Below are 13,835 nucleotides of genomic sequence, written 5' to 3'. Positions count from 1 at the left end.
AATTTTATGTAATAACCATTCTGGCATCAATACTGAGGTTTTCCACATAGCAAATTTATTTTCATTATTTCATGAATTTTGGACATCAGATCTCCATACTATTTTCAGCTTTTGATTATGAACACTGGCTATACATATACAGACAATATAGCTGTCAGAGGGGATTGATCTGGAGGCCTTTTAGCATCAAAATATATTTTTTTATCTAAGATCTGAAAGATGGTCGATTCTTGACTACTTTGTTTTTGCACTTCAAAAATAGTACGTTTGTTTCTAACTTTCCGGTTTTCTCACTCTGTAGTGTGAGTAGACTCAATCACATATGGTTAAAATAATGTGACCACAACAGCATCCCAAGGCCAGAGGGCAAGGGGCTCCCTGGTATCTGGCAATGAATTTCAGCTGTCTTGACCAGTCTACACCAATTCATTGGTGTCATGATCTGTATTTAAAATGTGCCCTGTAATATATCGTTGGAAAACTAATGACACACTGGTGATTAGTATCATTGTGAAATATACATATTCATACTATATGTGGAGTTATAGATGTTCTCTTATAATGTTTTAAAGTATGTATTTGAAGTAGATAACAGGTTTGCCCAGCTCTTGAATACAAATGAAGCAGGTTTGACCAGTGACAATGGAATTGCAGTTTACACAGAGGGTAAACAGAGCCATGAAAGCTCACAAGGTAGCTACAGAGTCAGTATGTCCAGATCACAAAGGAATGAGTATTTGCTTGTGTGACCAGCCTGGTCATCAGGCAGAGACAATGAAGGCATTAATACAGGCAGGGTAAACAAAGCCATCAGGAGAGCAAGTGGGGAAAGATGGCCACTTAATCTCTATTGGGGATGGAGACAGCACCCCCAGGAAGCCTTCCTCTTGCAGCAGGCTCAATGAACTTTAGTTTTTGAAAAGCATTTCTCACAAAGAGGCCAGAGCTCTTGAGGTCACAGAAGGATGGGTCCTTCAGCCAAGGGGGGTTGAAGTCTCTGGACGTTCATTATAAGCAAGAAATCTGCTTAGGCAAAGATTGTAATTGGCTGAAATTAACTTTTATTCTTAAAAGTGTATTCCTACTTTGGTTTGTTTGTAGCACTTTCTGACCTTTATTCCTTCTGCTTGGTATCACTTAACCTATAACCTTTGTTTAATAATCTTGTTTTACTTCTTACTATAAACCAATCCACAGCTTTGATTAGAATGAAGTGCTAGTTAACTCCAGTGAGGTGGTAAGCTGTTGATGTACTGTTACTTTAAAGAAAACAGCAAACTTAATAATTTCTCTAAGTGTACCAGGAAAGGGCTGCTTTAGGGCAGATGGTTTTGGAGAAATATGGGACTGGGAATGTGTTTGGGATCACCCCTGCGTAAGGTAATTGGGCGATAGAGACTAGAATGAGTCTGTTGTGTTATAGGCAGTTGTTGGGATCTGAGCACTGAATCAGAGCTGCAAAGCATGCAGGTTCTCAGGGGACTGCATGCTTGTTTACTGGCTGTTGGTGTCCGGGCTGTGAGCTACTGCAGCAGAACATTTAGGGCACCCAAGGTTATAGGGCAGGAGGTGCCACAACTCCTCATTAGTCTGGACTGCACCTCAGAGTGTGACAAATAGACATAGAATCATAGAAGATCAGGGTTGGAAGAGACCTCGAGGTTATCTAGTCCAACCCCCTTCTCAAAGCAGGACCAACCCCAACTAAATCATGTTGCTTTGAAGATGACTTTGAGTGGAAGTTGTTGTCTCTTATTGGTAATTCAATAAATATAAGGATTTTGGGAAGTGTCTGCAGTCTGACGTAGTTTGGATTAGGGTTTTTCATTTTAGGAAGAGCAGTAGCTCTTTCTTTTATTTATGGAAGACTCTCCAGGTATGTTTAACATCTAAGCCATACTACAATTGTCTGCATGCATGTATAGATTTCTGGCCTGATTTTTTTGAATTAATTTAGAAGGCCTGGTGTATAATCAGTCTTGCATTTTGACTTTGCAGATTCCTCTTGCTACAATGTGTCTGGATGAGGTCACATTTTTATTTGCTAATAAAATAGTACGCTGTGATCTGGTATGATACTGTATGTGAAACCACTGTATGTGGGGAAACAATGGAGAACATGAGCTGTTTTTGCTGAAAGGCGATATGGAGATGTAGATTTAAACGTCAGATTTCTGCTAATATTTTCAACAGAAGAGCCCTCTAGATCATAACTTTGTTTGTAAATTCTGACCAAATGGTGATGTGATTTCAGGGGAAACGCCTCTTGGTAAGTCAACTTACCCTGATATTTGGTCATGTCTTGGTATTATATCGCACCTTGCAACAATGTTTTATGCTAATAAGTATTGTCTATTAAGATACATGTGGTGCATGGTAAAAATCTGGAAATATGAACTAGAGTTTACTACATGCAATTAGAGCTATTGCTTGAAAGGGCCTGATTAAACAGCCTGATTAATAGACTAGTGGACAGTAATCAATTGCTGGAAGCATTTTAGGAGGTTCATAAAGAAGTGCATTCATCATTCTATTCAGCATGCCTGTGCTGCCACCAAGCAATGCGTGTCTCTGGTTATCATTGCCAAACTGCATCTTCTGATTTCTAAAATAAAACCAATTGCTTAAAAGATGAGTTTGTTGTTTATGGAAAAAAGTGGCACCTAAAAAAATGATACCCAATAGCATGGTATTTATAGTTTTGCATCCCTTTACATGATTACATCATGGAACTGAAGCCTCCTGTAACTTCTTCTTTATTTCTTTTATATTGTGTTAGTTAGAGAGTTCAAAGCATTTCTACAATGACAGATAATGACTCATATTTGTTACTTTGCTTTTTCAGCCACTATTTATGTATGTTTATTTTCTTACCTTCATATACTCCACCTTGATTTTTGTCAGTGCTTTTCCCCTTCTACTTAGTTCACCCATGCTGGTAACACCATGCTTCTGTGGATTCTATAGGACCTGGAAGGTAATGTAGAGAGATACTTTGTCTTTCTTAGATGCCCAGGACCTGCTGGGGTTTTTTGTATTGGCAGGTTTGATGGGTTTTGACCCTGCCTGTTCCATTGTAGGAGGAAGGCATGAGAAGCAAACATCCATTCAACTTAATGGAGAGAACTATGGTAAACTCTGCTGGTTGAAATTGTTTTGTGGACTTTGCGGGGGGAAAAAAAAGATTTGTCTAACATGGGGGCAATGTAGGCCAATGGCAGTGTACCATTCCATCTGGCCGTATTCTAAGTCCAGTCCTTGAGGCAACTCTGATATTTGAACTTTCACTAGATGAGAAATAGGTCTGATTTATATTCCAAGCATTTTACATATGCAGAACAGCTGTCCTGGCCTCAAATTTAAAGCACGTGTTGCTGTGAAACTGTTTTTGGAGGATTGAGAGGTATTTATGCTTAGATTCAGTTATTCATTTCTTGATGGTCTAGGCTTTAGAATACCATGGCTACTACTAAATCCATTACTCTTGCTAGATAAACTCTGAATTTAGAATAGAAACATAATTCTAGGCACATATATTTTCTTAAGTATTTGTGTAATTAAAGAATCTAGGTCTTTGCCAGAGACCTTAACATTGAAGTGTTGCTACGGGAGTTCTGGTAAATGAGTCTGTTGAACTTTAAAGCATTTCTGAACACAGCAGATAGTGACACTGTTGTATAGGCTGAATATGCATGATGGGGTTCTTCCTAACACCGTCTCAGGAACAGAAAGACGATTCAAGTGCAAACTCTATTAGAGAGCCTTAGAAAAGAGATCTCAGGAAGGATATGCCTCTGATTTGGCTTAGCCTTTGGATAGCCTGTTAAGGTCTCTGAAAGCCTACCTTCAGACAGCATTGCCTCCGAATGTTAAATGTTTTCTTTAATAGAATTATCATACTTGAAAATTATACTTCTGGGAGTAATGTAATAGAACTGGCAAATAATATTTTTGAATACTGTGATGTCATTATTGGTTTCCATTAAAATTTAAATTGTTGATTTTTATCCAGGTACCCCAAGTGCCTTTAGGTGAAACTGTGACTCTCCCTGTGTGATACTGAGACAGAAGCAGTTAGCAGCAGCATTGAGCTGGAGCTCTCTTGGTTCATAAGAGAGAGAACTTCTGGCAAGGTGTCCTCCATAAAGGGTCCTCAGTTTTGGAAATGCTTTTCCATCATTTGGAAAGGAAATAACAGTTGGACCTTCAGGACATACTACATTGCCCATCAGCTTACTAAGACACAAGGGTCCTATAAAAGATGATTCATGGAGGAAAGGAATAATTTCTGAGCTTAATTTTTTATTTGGTCATTTTCTTGTTTGTAAGTTAGGTGTAGCTGCTAGTTTTGCTTTTCATTTGATTGTCATTTTAATTTTGGGCTAAGGTGCCTATAGCCCACGGTGGATAATTTTCAATTATATCTAAATCAAAATAAAAATGGTGGAAGTATTACTGGCTGAAAAAAACATATTGGCATCTGGTATTCACCATGCTATAGGTTCAATGGCTCACCTTAGATTTATAAAGCATTTTCATCCTTAAAAATCCCAAAACTGTAGTGTTTCTCAGCACCAAAGCGAATTTGTACGTTGACTGAATTACAGATTTGACATTCTTGGCTATCATTTTCTGAACATATTTCTGTTTTGTTTTTTTAACTAGGCCTTGATGACTGCCTCCAGCAATACATTAAAAATTTTGAAAGGGAAAAAATCAATGGAGAACAGCTGTTGCACATCACTCATCAAGAACTTGAAGAACTGGGAGTCACTCGCATTGGACACCAAGAATTGATTTTAGAAGCAGTTGATCTGCTCTGTGCATTGGTAAGTAGGCTGTTTTTTGGGGACATTCCTTTTAATAATATAGGTTTATGCATCCCCTAACAAAAGCTCAGATAATGAAGGCTGCATCAAATACAGCACCTTCTCCAGTTCCTGCCTTACTTAAATATTGTTCCTTATTACTTCAAAAAAGGATGTATTCACAAAAGCTTCTCTAAGTATAAATGAATTAACCGTTTTCCTTCTGAAAACTTTAAAATTATTTTTAGTCTTTTTCCATAGATTGTCTTTGTCGTCTTCCTTTTAGCTTCTTGAGTGCCGTATTCATGTGCCATGCATGATCAGCACTGGCATCCTTATGGTCCTATGATTGTATGTCATATATGCCCTCATGTTCCACTGAACTTTACCATAGTGCAGTAAACCATGTAGTTCCTGCATGTGCAAGGCATGCCAGCATTCAAGGAGTTAATGCAGAAATTGCAGAGGCAGTGTTAATTAGACTGGAAGATGATTTTAAAATTAATTTTAAACCATTTTTGCAAAAATCACAATAGACTTTACCCTAAACATTAAATACTGACACTGTGTGATCAGGTTACTAGCTTTGTAATAGCACAGTTTTATTGTGCAGAAGAGTCAAGTTTGGAAGCAAACTTATTTTTTGTCTGGTGAAAAGTTACTGAGTTACATACATCCTGTTCAAGTTGTCTGGGTGCCAGTAACGTACTGTCCTTTTTTTCCTCTTAAAATGCCTTCTACCCATTGATAAAATTAAATGCGATGGCACCAATCCTTAAAAAAAACACTACCACCACCACCAAATGTTGTCTGAAGTTGTCCAGGTAAGGCTCAGAGGCAGAGGGACTTGGATACAAGAGAGTATAAATAGTAATTAAAAAGAGGGGGATGTTTTGTATGTAATGAATAGTCTGGGAGCCCAGGCTGCAAATTTTTGGCTGTGTAGCACCTCATGTACAGAAAACAGCTGTTCTTTTGATAGAAGTGTCACTTGGGTACTTATCAAAGCTGGATGTGGAGGTGTAAAGCTGGAGCAAGGTATGCCAGTACGAGATTTTGATGTAGTCTTGATGACAAGTGTCCTAGACATCTTGCTGACGTTCTTCATTACAGTAAAGACTGTACTCCATTTAATAGGTGATTCTGGCACAATTGGATGGTGCTATTAAAATATTTTCATTAGGGCTATCAAACGATTAAAAAAAATAATCAGGATTAATTGTAGTTTTAATTGCACTGTTAATAATAGAATACCATTTTATTTAATTTTTGGGGTGTTTTCTACATTTTCAAATATATTGATTTCAACTACAACATAGAATACAAAGTGAACAGTGCTCACTTTATATTATTATCTGTATTACAAATATTTGCACTGTAAAAAAGAAACAAAAGAAACAGTATTTTTCAATTTACCTCATAGGACTGTAGTGCAATCATTTATCAAGAAAGTGCAACTTACAAATGTATAATTATTTTTTTTAAATAACTACACTCAAAAAAAAAAAGTTAAACTTTAGAGCCTACAAGTCCACTCAATCCTACTTCTTGTTCAGCCTGTCACTAAGACAAACAAGTTTGTTTACATTTACAGGACACAGAAAGTATTAGAATTTCTCCATGTTGTTTCCATCTTAGATATCATTTCAAGGGATAAACATAAATGTTTGATTGATTGGATGCTTAAGTGCCTGTGATTACAATCTAGTTGAATTATCTGCAAGCATAATATAGTTCCAACCAGTAATATTAATTATATATATATATATACACACACACACACACACACACACAACTTTAAAATGACCAATTTCCCAAGCTAAAATGAATTCTAAACAAAACTGAGTGTGAGAAAAAATGTAAACATAAAAATATTAATGATAATTGAATTGTTTAAGAGTGCTTTCATTAGATGTCCAAAATCACATAATTCTTCAACTGTGTAAGAAAGCTTTTTCTGTTAAAAATAAATAGTTAAGAGGGATAGTGGCAATTAAAAATAAAAAAACCCACCCTCCACATATAACAAATCAAAAAATGGGGAAGTTTGAGAGCAATGACTACAAATCAGCAATTATAAAATACAGACAACTGATAAGGGAAGCTAAAAGTGTCAATAAAAATTCAGTGGTGAGCAGGATTAAGGACAACAAGAAGAAATCCTTTAAATATATCAGGAAAAAGTGACATTCTAACAATGATATAGGTCTAATGTGTGCATTATGCAGAAGAGGCTCAATATTCAGTAAATATTTGTGTTCTGTATCGAGAAAGAAGCAATATGATCTATTATCTTATAGTGGTAAGGAAATACTTTAAAATCATTCTGATGGAATAGAAACAGTAACTTTTGAAGTTAAGGATTTTTAAATCTGGCAAGACCAGATAACTTGCTGTATTAAAGGATTAAAGGAATTGGCCCAGGAGCTCTCTGAATCCATTAATATCATGTATTTGTTTTTGTTTGTTTAACAAATTTTGGAACACTGGGAAAATTTAAGTGAACTGAAAAAAACTAATGTTGTGCTAGAATATAAAAAGGATAAATGGGCCAGGATAACTATAGGCTGGTTAGCCTCTCAACTCTCCCAGGCAAAATCATGGAAAAGATAATATGGGATACCATCAGTAAAGAATTAAAGTATTGTAGCATAATTGATGCCATTCCCATGTGATTTTATGGAGAATAAGTCTTGTCAAACAGTATTATTTTTTTTTTGAGATTACATGTTCGGCTGATAAAGGTATTGATATAATATACTTAGCGTTCTATAAGACATGAACATGTGATTTAAAAAGAAAACACCTAGAACTGTACAAAATCAGTGTTTTCCATATTAAATGGATTAAAAATTGATAGATCTCAAAGTATTTTTAAATGGGTGATCATCATCATATTGTGGTGTTTCTTGTGGGGATCCCACAGGGATCTGTTCTTGGTCCAATGCTATTCAGTAGTTTTATCAATGATCTTGAAGAAAATATAAAATTTGCAGATCGCGCGCACATTAGTTTTAAAAAAAGAGGGGGCTAAATAATGATGGGCATAATCAGTGATAAAGACTCATCTGGATCACCTGATAAGGTGGGCTCAATTGAATAACATGCTGGTCATACATCTAGGAAGAAAAAATATAGGTCACGCTTACAAGAAAGGAGATAGTTTCCTGAAGTGCAGTGACAATTGTGATACAGCAAAGCCAGGGAGCAGTGGGAGAGTGGTAGAGGGGAGATATATAAGCCCTACGCTAATTAAAGCATGGTTCCCTGTAGACTAGGGAGGGGTGCTACAGATTAATCGAAGCACCTGTAATCAATTAAGGCCCGGTCAGGAATCTAATAAAACCCCCTGCTTCAGGGAGACAGGAGTGCGAGGAAGGAGAGAGGACTGGAGTTTGGAGGTGTGTTGCTGAGACTTAAAAGACCAGAGGACTGAAGGAAGGGAGACCCTGCCCCAGCAGAGCAGGGAGACTCCCTCCCACAGCGTCAAGGACCAAGGGTAACCCTACTCAAGGGGGAAGAGGGTAAGAAACCCACAGGGTTTGAGAGGGGCTGGAGCTCAGACTGAGGAGCATACCCAGACCCCTTTTCTGCTTCCCTCCTCTACCAACTTCCTGGGACACTAGTGGGGCCCTCGGCGCCCCAAGAGCAGGGGCAAGGGGTGGCTTCCTACCCCCCCCCACACACCAAGAAAAGCGCAGAACCCACCATACCAACATCTGCCATTTTGCCACACAATGAAAATGACTTAGGGGGGTAATAATGGATAACAAGTTGAACATAACCTCCCAGTGTGATGCTGTAGCTGAGGGCAAACATGATCTTTGGATGTGTAATCCAGTAGTAGTGAGGTGATATTACTCCATATAGCATCGGTGGGACCTTTACTGGAATACCAAGTCCAGTTCTGATGTCAACACTTCAAAAAAGATGTTGGAAAAATTGGATGGAGCTCAAGAAAGAGCTACAAGATTGACTTGAGGTCTGATAATAGTGAGAGACTTAAGAAACTCAATCTATTTAAAATGAGGAATCCTTGTGGCACCTTAAAGACTAACAAATGTATTTGGGCATAAGCTTTCGTGGGCTATAACCCACTTCATCAGATACATGGAGTGAAAAATACAGTAGGCAGGTATAAATATACAGCACATAAAAAGATGGGAGTTCCATGGGAGAAAGAATCACACAAGGAGTAAGAGGTTCTATAATGCATCTCTCTGATAAGCCTCAATTCCCCAAGCTTAAACCCTCAGTAATTGTGTTGGCCTTACACGGTATCTTGATTGGCAAACAAAGCAGGTATAGCTACCAGTCCTAGATAGAGAGTTATTTTCTTCTCTTCCGCTCCCAAGTATTTGGTCTGTCAAATGTCCCCCAAAGCAGAGTCTTGGTTACCCTGAGGCCCTCTGGTTCATAAGTCCTTCAAAAGTCTATCAAAGCAGGGTCTTGGCTACCTTGAGACCCTCTGTCTTACAGCATCACAGACCTCTTCAGATGTTAATTGGGGAACTAACTAATTAACTCTGCTTAGCATATATACCTCTTGTTTTCAAAGGAGTCACATGCCCCAGAATTATGCCCTGTTTTTTCTAATTAATATTTTAGAAGCGACTGCAAAACAGAGACCAAAGATCAGTCAATGTTTATCCTCTCATCAATCATTCACTTGAGCTCTTAGCGTGGTGTCATCCAAAAGGGTCATTTTGACCCAGGTAAGCCTGTGCCAAGCTCACTGATAATGTGTTTTTGCATTTTCTTTATTTGGTGATCTGGTCATCGGCTGATATGTTCCGAAGTTTCATATTGAAACACACACATGGATAGAGTCTCAATTAACCATTCAAGTGCAATCTCAGCGCACTCAGTAAATTTCCATATCAACTACCTGATACTTGAATCATAGAATCATAGACTTTAAGGTCAGAAGGGACCATTATGATAGTCTAGTCTGAGCTCCTACACAATGCAGGCCACAGAATCTCACCCACCCACTCCTGTAACAAACCTCTAACTTATGTCTGAGGTATTGAAGTCCTCAAATTGTGGTTTAAAGACTTTGAGGTGCAGAGAATCTTCCAGCAAGTGACCCGTGCCCCACGCTGCAGAGGAAGGCGAAAAACCCACAGGGCCGCTGCCAATCTGCCCCGGAGGAAAATTCCTTCCCGACCCCAAATATGGTGATCAGCTAAACCCTGAGCATGTGGGCAAGACTCACCAGCCAGCCACGCAGGAAAGAATTCTCTGTAGTAACTCAGATCCCACCCCATCTAACATCCCATCACAGGCCATTGGGCATATCTACCACTAATAGTTGAAGATCAATTAATTGCCAAATTATCCCATCATATCATCCCTTCCATAAGCTTATCAAGCTTAGTCTTGAAGCCAGATATGTCTTTTGCCCCCACTGCTCCCCTTGGAAGGCTGTTCCAGAACTTCACTCCTCTGATGGTTAGAAACCTTTGTCTAATTTTAAGTCTAAACTTCCTGATGGCCAGTTTATATCCATTTGTTCATGTGTCCACATTGGTACTGAGCTTAAATAATTCTTTTCCCTCCGTGGTATTTATCCTTCTGATATATTTATAGAGAGCAATCATATCTCCCCTCAGCCTTCTTTTGGTTAGGCTAAACAAGCCAAGCTCTTTGAGTCTCCTTTCATAAAACAGGTTTTCCATTCCTCGGATCATCCTAGTAGCCCTTCTCTGTACCTGTTCCAGTTTGAATTCATCTTTCTTAAACATGGGAGACCAGAACTGCACACAATATTCCAGATGAGGTCTCACCAGTTCCTTGTATAACGATACTAACACCTCCTTATCTCTACTGGAAATACCTTGACTGATGCATCCCAAGACCACATTAGCTTTTTTTCACGGCCATATCACATTGGCGGCTCATAGTCATCCTGTGATCAACCAATACTCCAAGGTCCTTCTCCTCCTCTGTTACTTCCAAGTGATGTGTCCCCAGTTTATAACAAAAATTCTTGTTATTAATCCCTAAATGCATGACCTTGTACTTTTCACTATTAAATTTCATCCTATTACTATTACTCCAGTTTACAAGGTCATCCAGATCTTCCTGTATGATATCCCAGTCCTTCTCTGTATTGGCAATACCTCCTAGCTTCATGTCATCCGCAAACTTTATTAGCACATTCCCGCTTTTTGTGTCAAGATCAATAATAAAAAGATTGGTCCCAAAACCAATCCCTGAGGAACTCCACTAGTAACCTCCTTCCAGCCTGACAGTTCACCTTTCAGTGTGACCCATTGAAGTCTCCCCTTTAACCAGTTCCTTATCCACCTTTCAGTTTTCATATTGATCCCCATCTTTTCCAATTTAGCTAATTATTCCCCATGTGCAACTGTATCTGAAATCGAGGTAAATTAGATTCACTGCGTTTCCTTTGTCTAAAAAATCTGTTACCTTTTCAAAGAAGGAGATCAGGTTGGTTTGACATGATCTACCTTTTGTAAAACCATTATTGTATTTTTGTCCCAATTACCATTGACCTCAATGTCCTTAACTACTTTCTCCTTCAGAATTTTTTCCAAGACCTTGCATACTATAGATGTCAAACTAACAGGCCTGTTGTTACCTGGATCACTTTTTTTTTCTTTTTTAAAAATAGGAACCATGTTAGCAATTCTCCAGTCATACAGTACAACCCCTGAGTTTACAGATTCATTAAAATTTTTGCTAATGGGCTTGCAATTTCATGTGCCAGTTCCTTTAATATTCTTGGATGAAGATTATCTGGGCCCCCTGATTTAGTCCCATTAAGCTGTTCAAGTTTGGCTTCTACCTTGGATGTGGTAATATCTACCTCCATATCCTCCTTCCCATTTGTCATCCTGCCATTATCCCTAAGCTCCTCATTGGCCTCATTAAAGACTGAGGCAAAATATTTGTTTAGATATTGGGCCATGCCTAGATTATCCTTAACCTCCACTCCATCCTCAGTGTTTAGCGGTCCCACTTCTTCTTTCTTTGTTTTCTTCTTATTTATATGGCTATAGAACCTTTTACTATTGGTTTTAATTCCCTTTGCAAGGTCCAACTCTACATGGCTTTTGGCCTTTCTCACTTTATTCCCTACATGTTCTGACCTCAATAAGGTAGCTTTCCTTGCTAATCCCTCCCATCTTCCACTCCTTGTAGGCTTTCTGCTTTTTCTTAATCACCTCTCTAAGGTGCTTGCTTATCCAGCTTGGTCTACAACTCCTCCCTATGAATTTTTTCCCCTTTCTTGGGATCCAGGCTTCTGATAGTTTCTGCAACTTTGACTTGAAGTAATTCCAGGCCTCCTCCACCTTTAGATCCACAAGTTCCTCAGTCCAATCCAGTTCCCTAACTAATTTCCTTAATTTTTTAAAGTTAGCTCTTTTGAAATAAAAAACCCTAGTCACAGATCTATTTTTGTTTATCCTTCCATTTAGTTTGAACTGAATTAGCTCATGATCGCTTGAACCAAGGTTGTCCCCTACAACAATTTCTTCTATGAGGTACTCACTGCTCACCAAAACCAAATCTAAAATGGCATCCCCTCTTGTTGGTTCAGAACTACTTGGTGAAGGAATCCATCAGCTATTGCATCCAGGAAAATCTGAGCCCTGTTATTATTACTAACACTTGTCCTCCAGTCTTTATCTGGAAAGTTAAAGTCTCCCATGATCACACAATTCCCATTAGTATTTACTTCATTAAAAACATTAAAGAGGTCTCTATCCATATCCAGATTGGATCCCGGATCCCAGAATCCTCTAGTAAATTCAGATGTACCAAGCCATACCAAACTCATGTTCACCACATTCATTCGTAACAATCACAGTAATTCATAATAATTTGGCACTGTCCCAACAGAGGACATTCATAATCTTAAAGTTAAAGTGTGATCCACTCTGATTCTGAAAGGTCTACTGTTCAGCTTTATTCATTTGAAAATATTTTCTGGTGACTGCCTGTACATGTATACTGACAAACTCCTGGATGAGGAAATGTCATTTTGTTTCTTCACATCATGTTCCATAAGGAGATGTTTGTCTAGGTAGGTCACAGAGAGATTCAACTGATTTTTTCTCATGTGTCAGAAAAGAGTCAACAATATCCTTGAATTCAGTCAATAGAAAGTAACATTTCTGTTCCCTCTTTATATCTTAATGTAAGAAAGGGAAATAGCTTTTAAATGATTTAATGAATTTTCTTACTAAAACTCATCCAAGCAGCCATATGAATGAAAAACTTGTACTGTGAAACACATTAAAATGTTGATGCTTAACACTACATGAGCTTCAGAAGCCAAAAGCCTCCATTATACACACAGAAATTAATACAGAAATTAATACAAAACTTACACGTTAGGAGGCAGATCACCAATTAGCTGCAGCTATGACAATTTACATTAGTTGAGGATCTGCCCCTAGAAGTTTGGTCACCCAGATACCTAATATCTTCATCCTTCTCCAACAGGAATTTATTGTATTGCTGAAGTTTTAATATTCAGAATTTCAGTTTGGAATTGTGTATTTTGTCTTCCTTCATAACACAAATGTAATTTTGATTTTGTGGATTTTATTTATTCTAACACATCCTCCCTCTTTAGCGCTATAATTTTACGGTGAGAGTGTGATTTTTTTTTTAAAGTGATGGACAAACCTGAAAAGATGTAGTCAGATGAGTATCCCGATGTTGCTCCACTATTTAATCAATCATGTCTGAGCCCTTTTAGTTGAGAAGTCAGGTCAAAACTATTCTGAGAAATAACCGCTTGTGCTTCCTTTTACTACTTCTGCTTAAAGCCAAAGCTAGGAAACAGGCAGGAGAAAATGACAGTTCAATAAAAAGAAAAGGAGGACTTGTGGCACCTTAGAGACTAACCAATTTATTTGAGCATGAGCTTTCGTGAGCTACAGCTCACTTCATCGGATGCATGCATAAGCCGCCACAAACACCAGGAACATTTAGCTTTCTCACTCCTGCTTAAACAAAAAGTATATGGGGCCTGGAACAATGAAAATA

General features: G+C 38.2%; 1 protein-coding gene across 1 annotated transcript in view; it reads left to right on the top strand.

Annotated features, from left to right (window-relative positions):
* The window catches only part of LOC114019421 (connector enhancer of kinase suppressor of ras 2), a 456,264-nt gene that overhangs the window by 85,399 nt on the left and 357,030 nt on the right, over positions 1–13,835 (top strand). Inside the window, exon 2 of the mRNA XM_043522361.1 lies at positions 4,666–4,829. Coding sequence (XP_043378296.1) covers positions 4,666–4,829 — 164 coding nt within the window. The remainder of the gene's footprint in view (positions 1–4,665; positions 4,830–13,835) is intronic.

Source organism: Chelonia mydas, chromosome 9 (assembly GCF_015237465.2).
Source record: "Chelonia mydas isolate rCheMyd1 chromosome 9, rCheMyd1.pri.v2, whole genome shotgun sequence".
Classification (NCBI taxonomy): domain Eukaryota; kingdom Metazoa; phylum Chordata; order Testudines; family Cheloniidae; genus Chelonia; species Chelonia mydas.
This window is presented reverse-complemented; position numbering and strand designations above follow the sequence as displayed.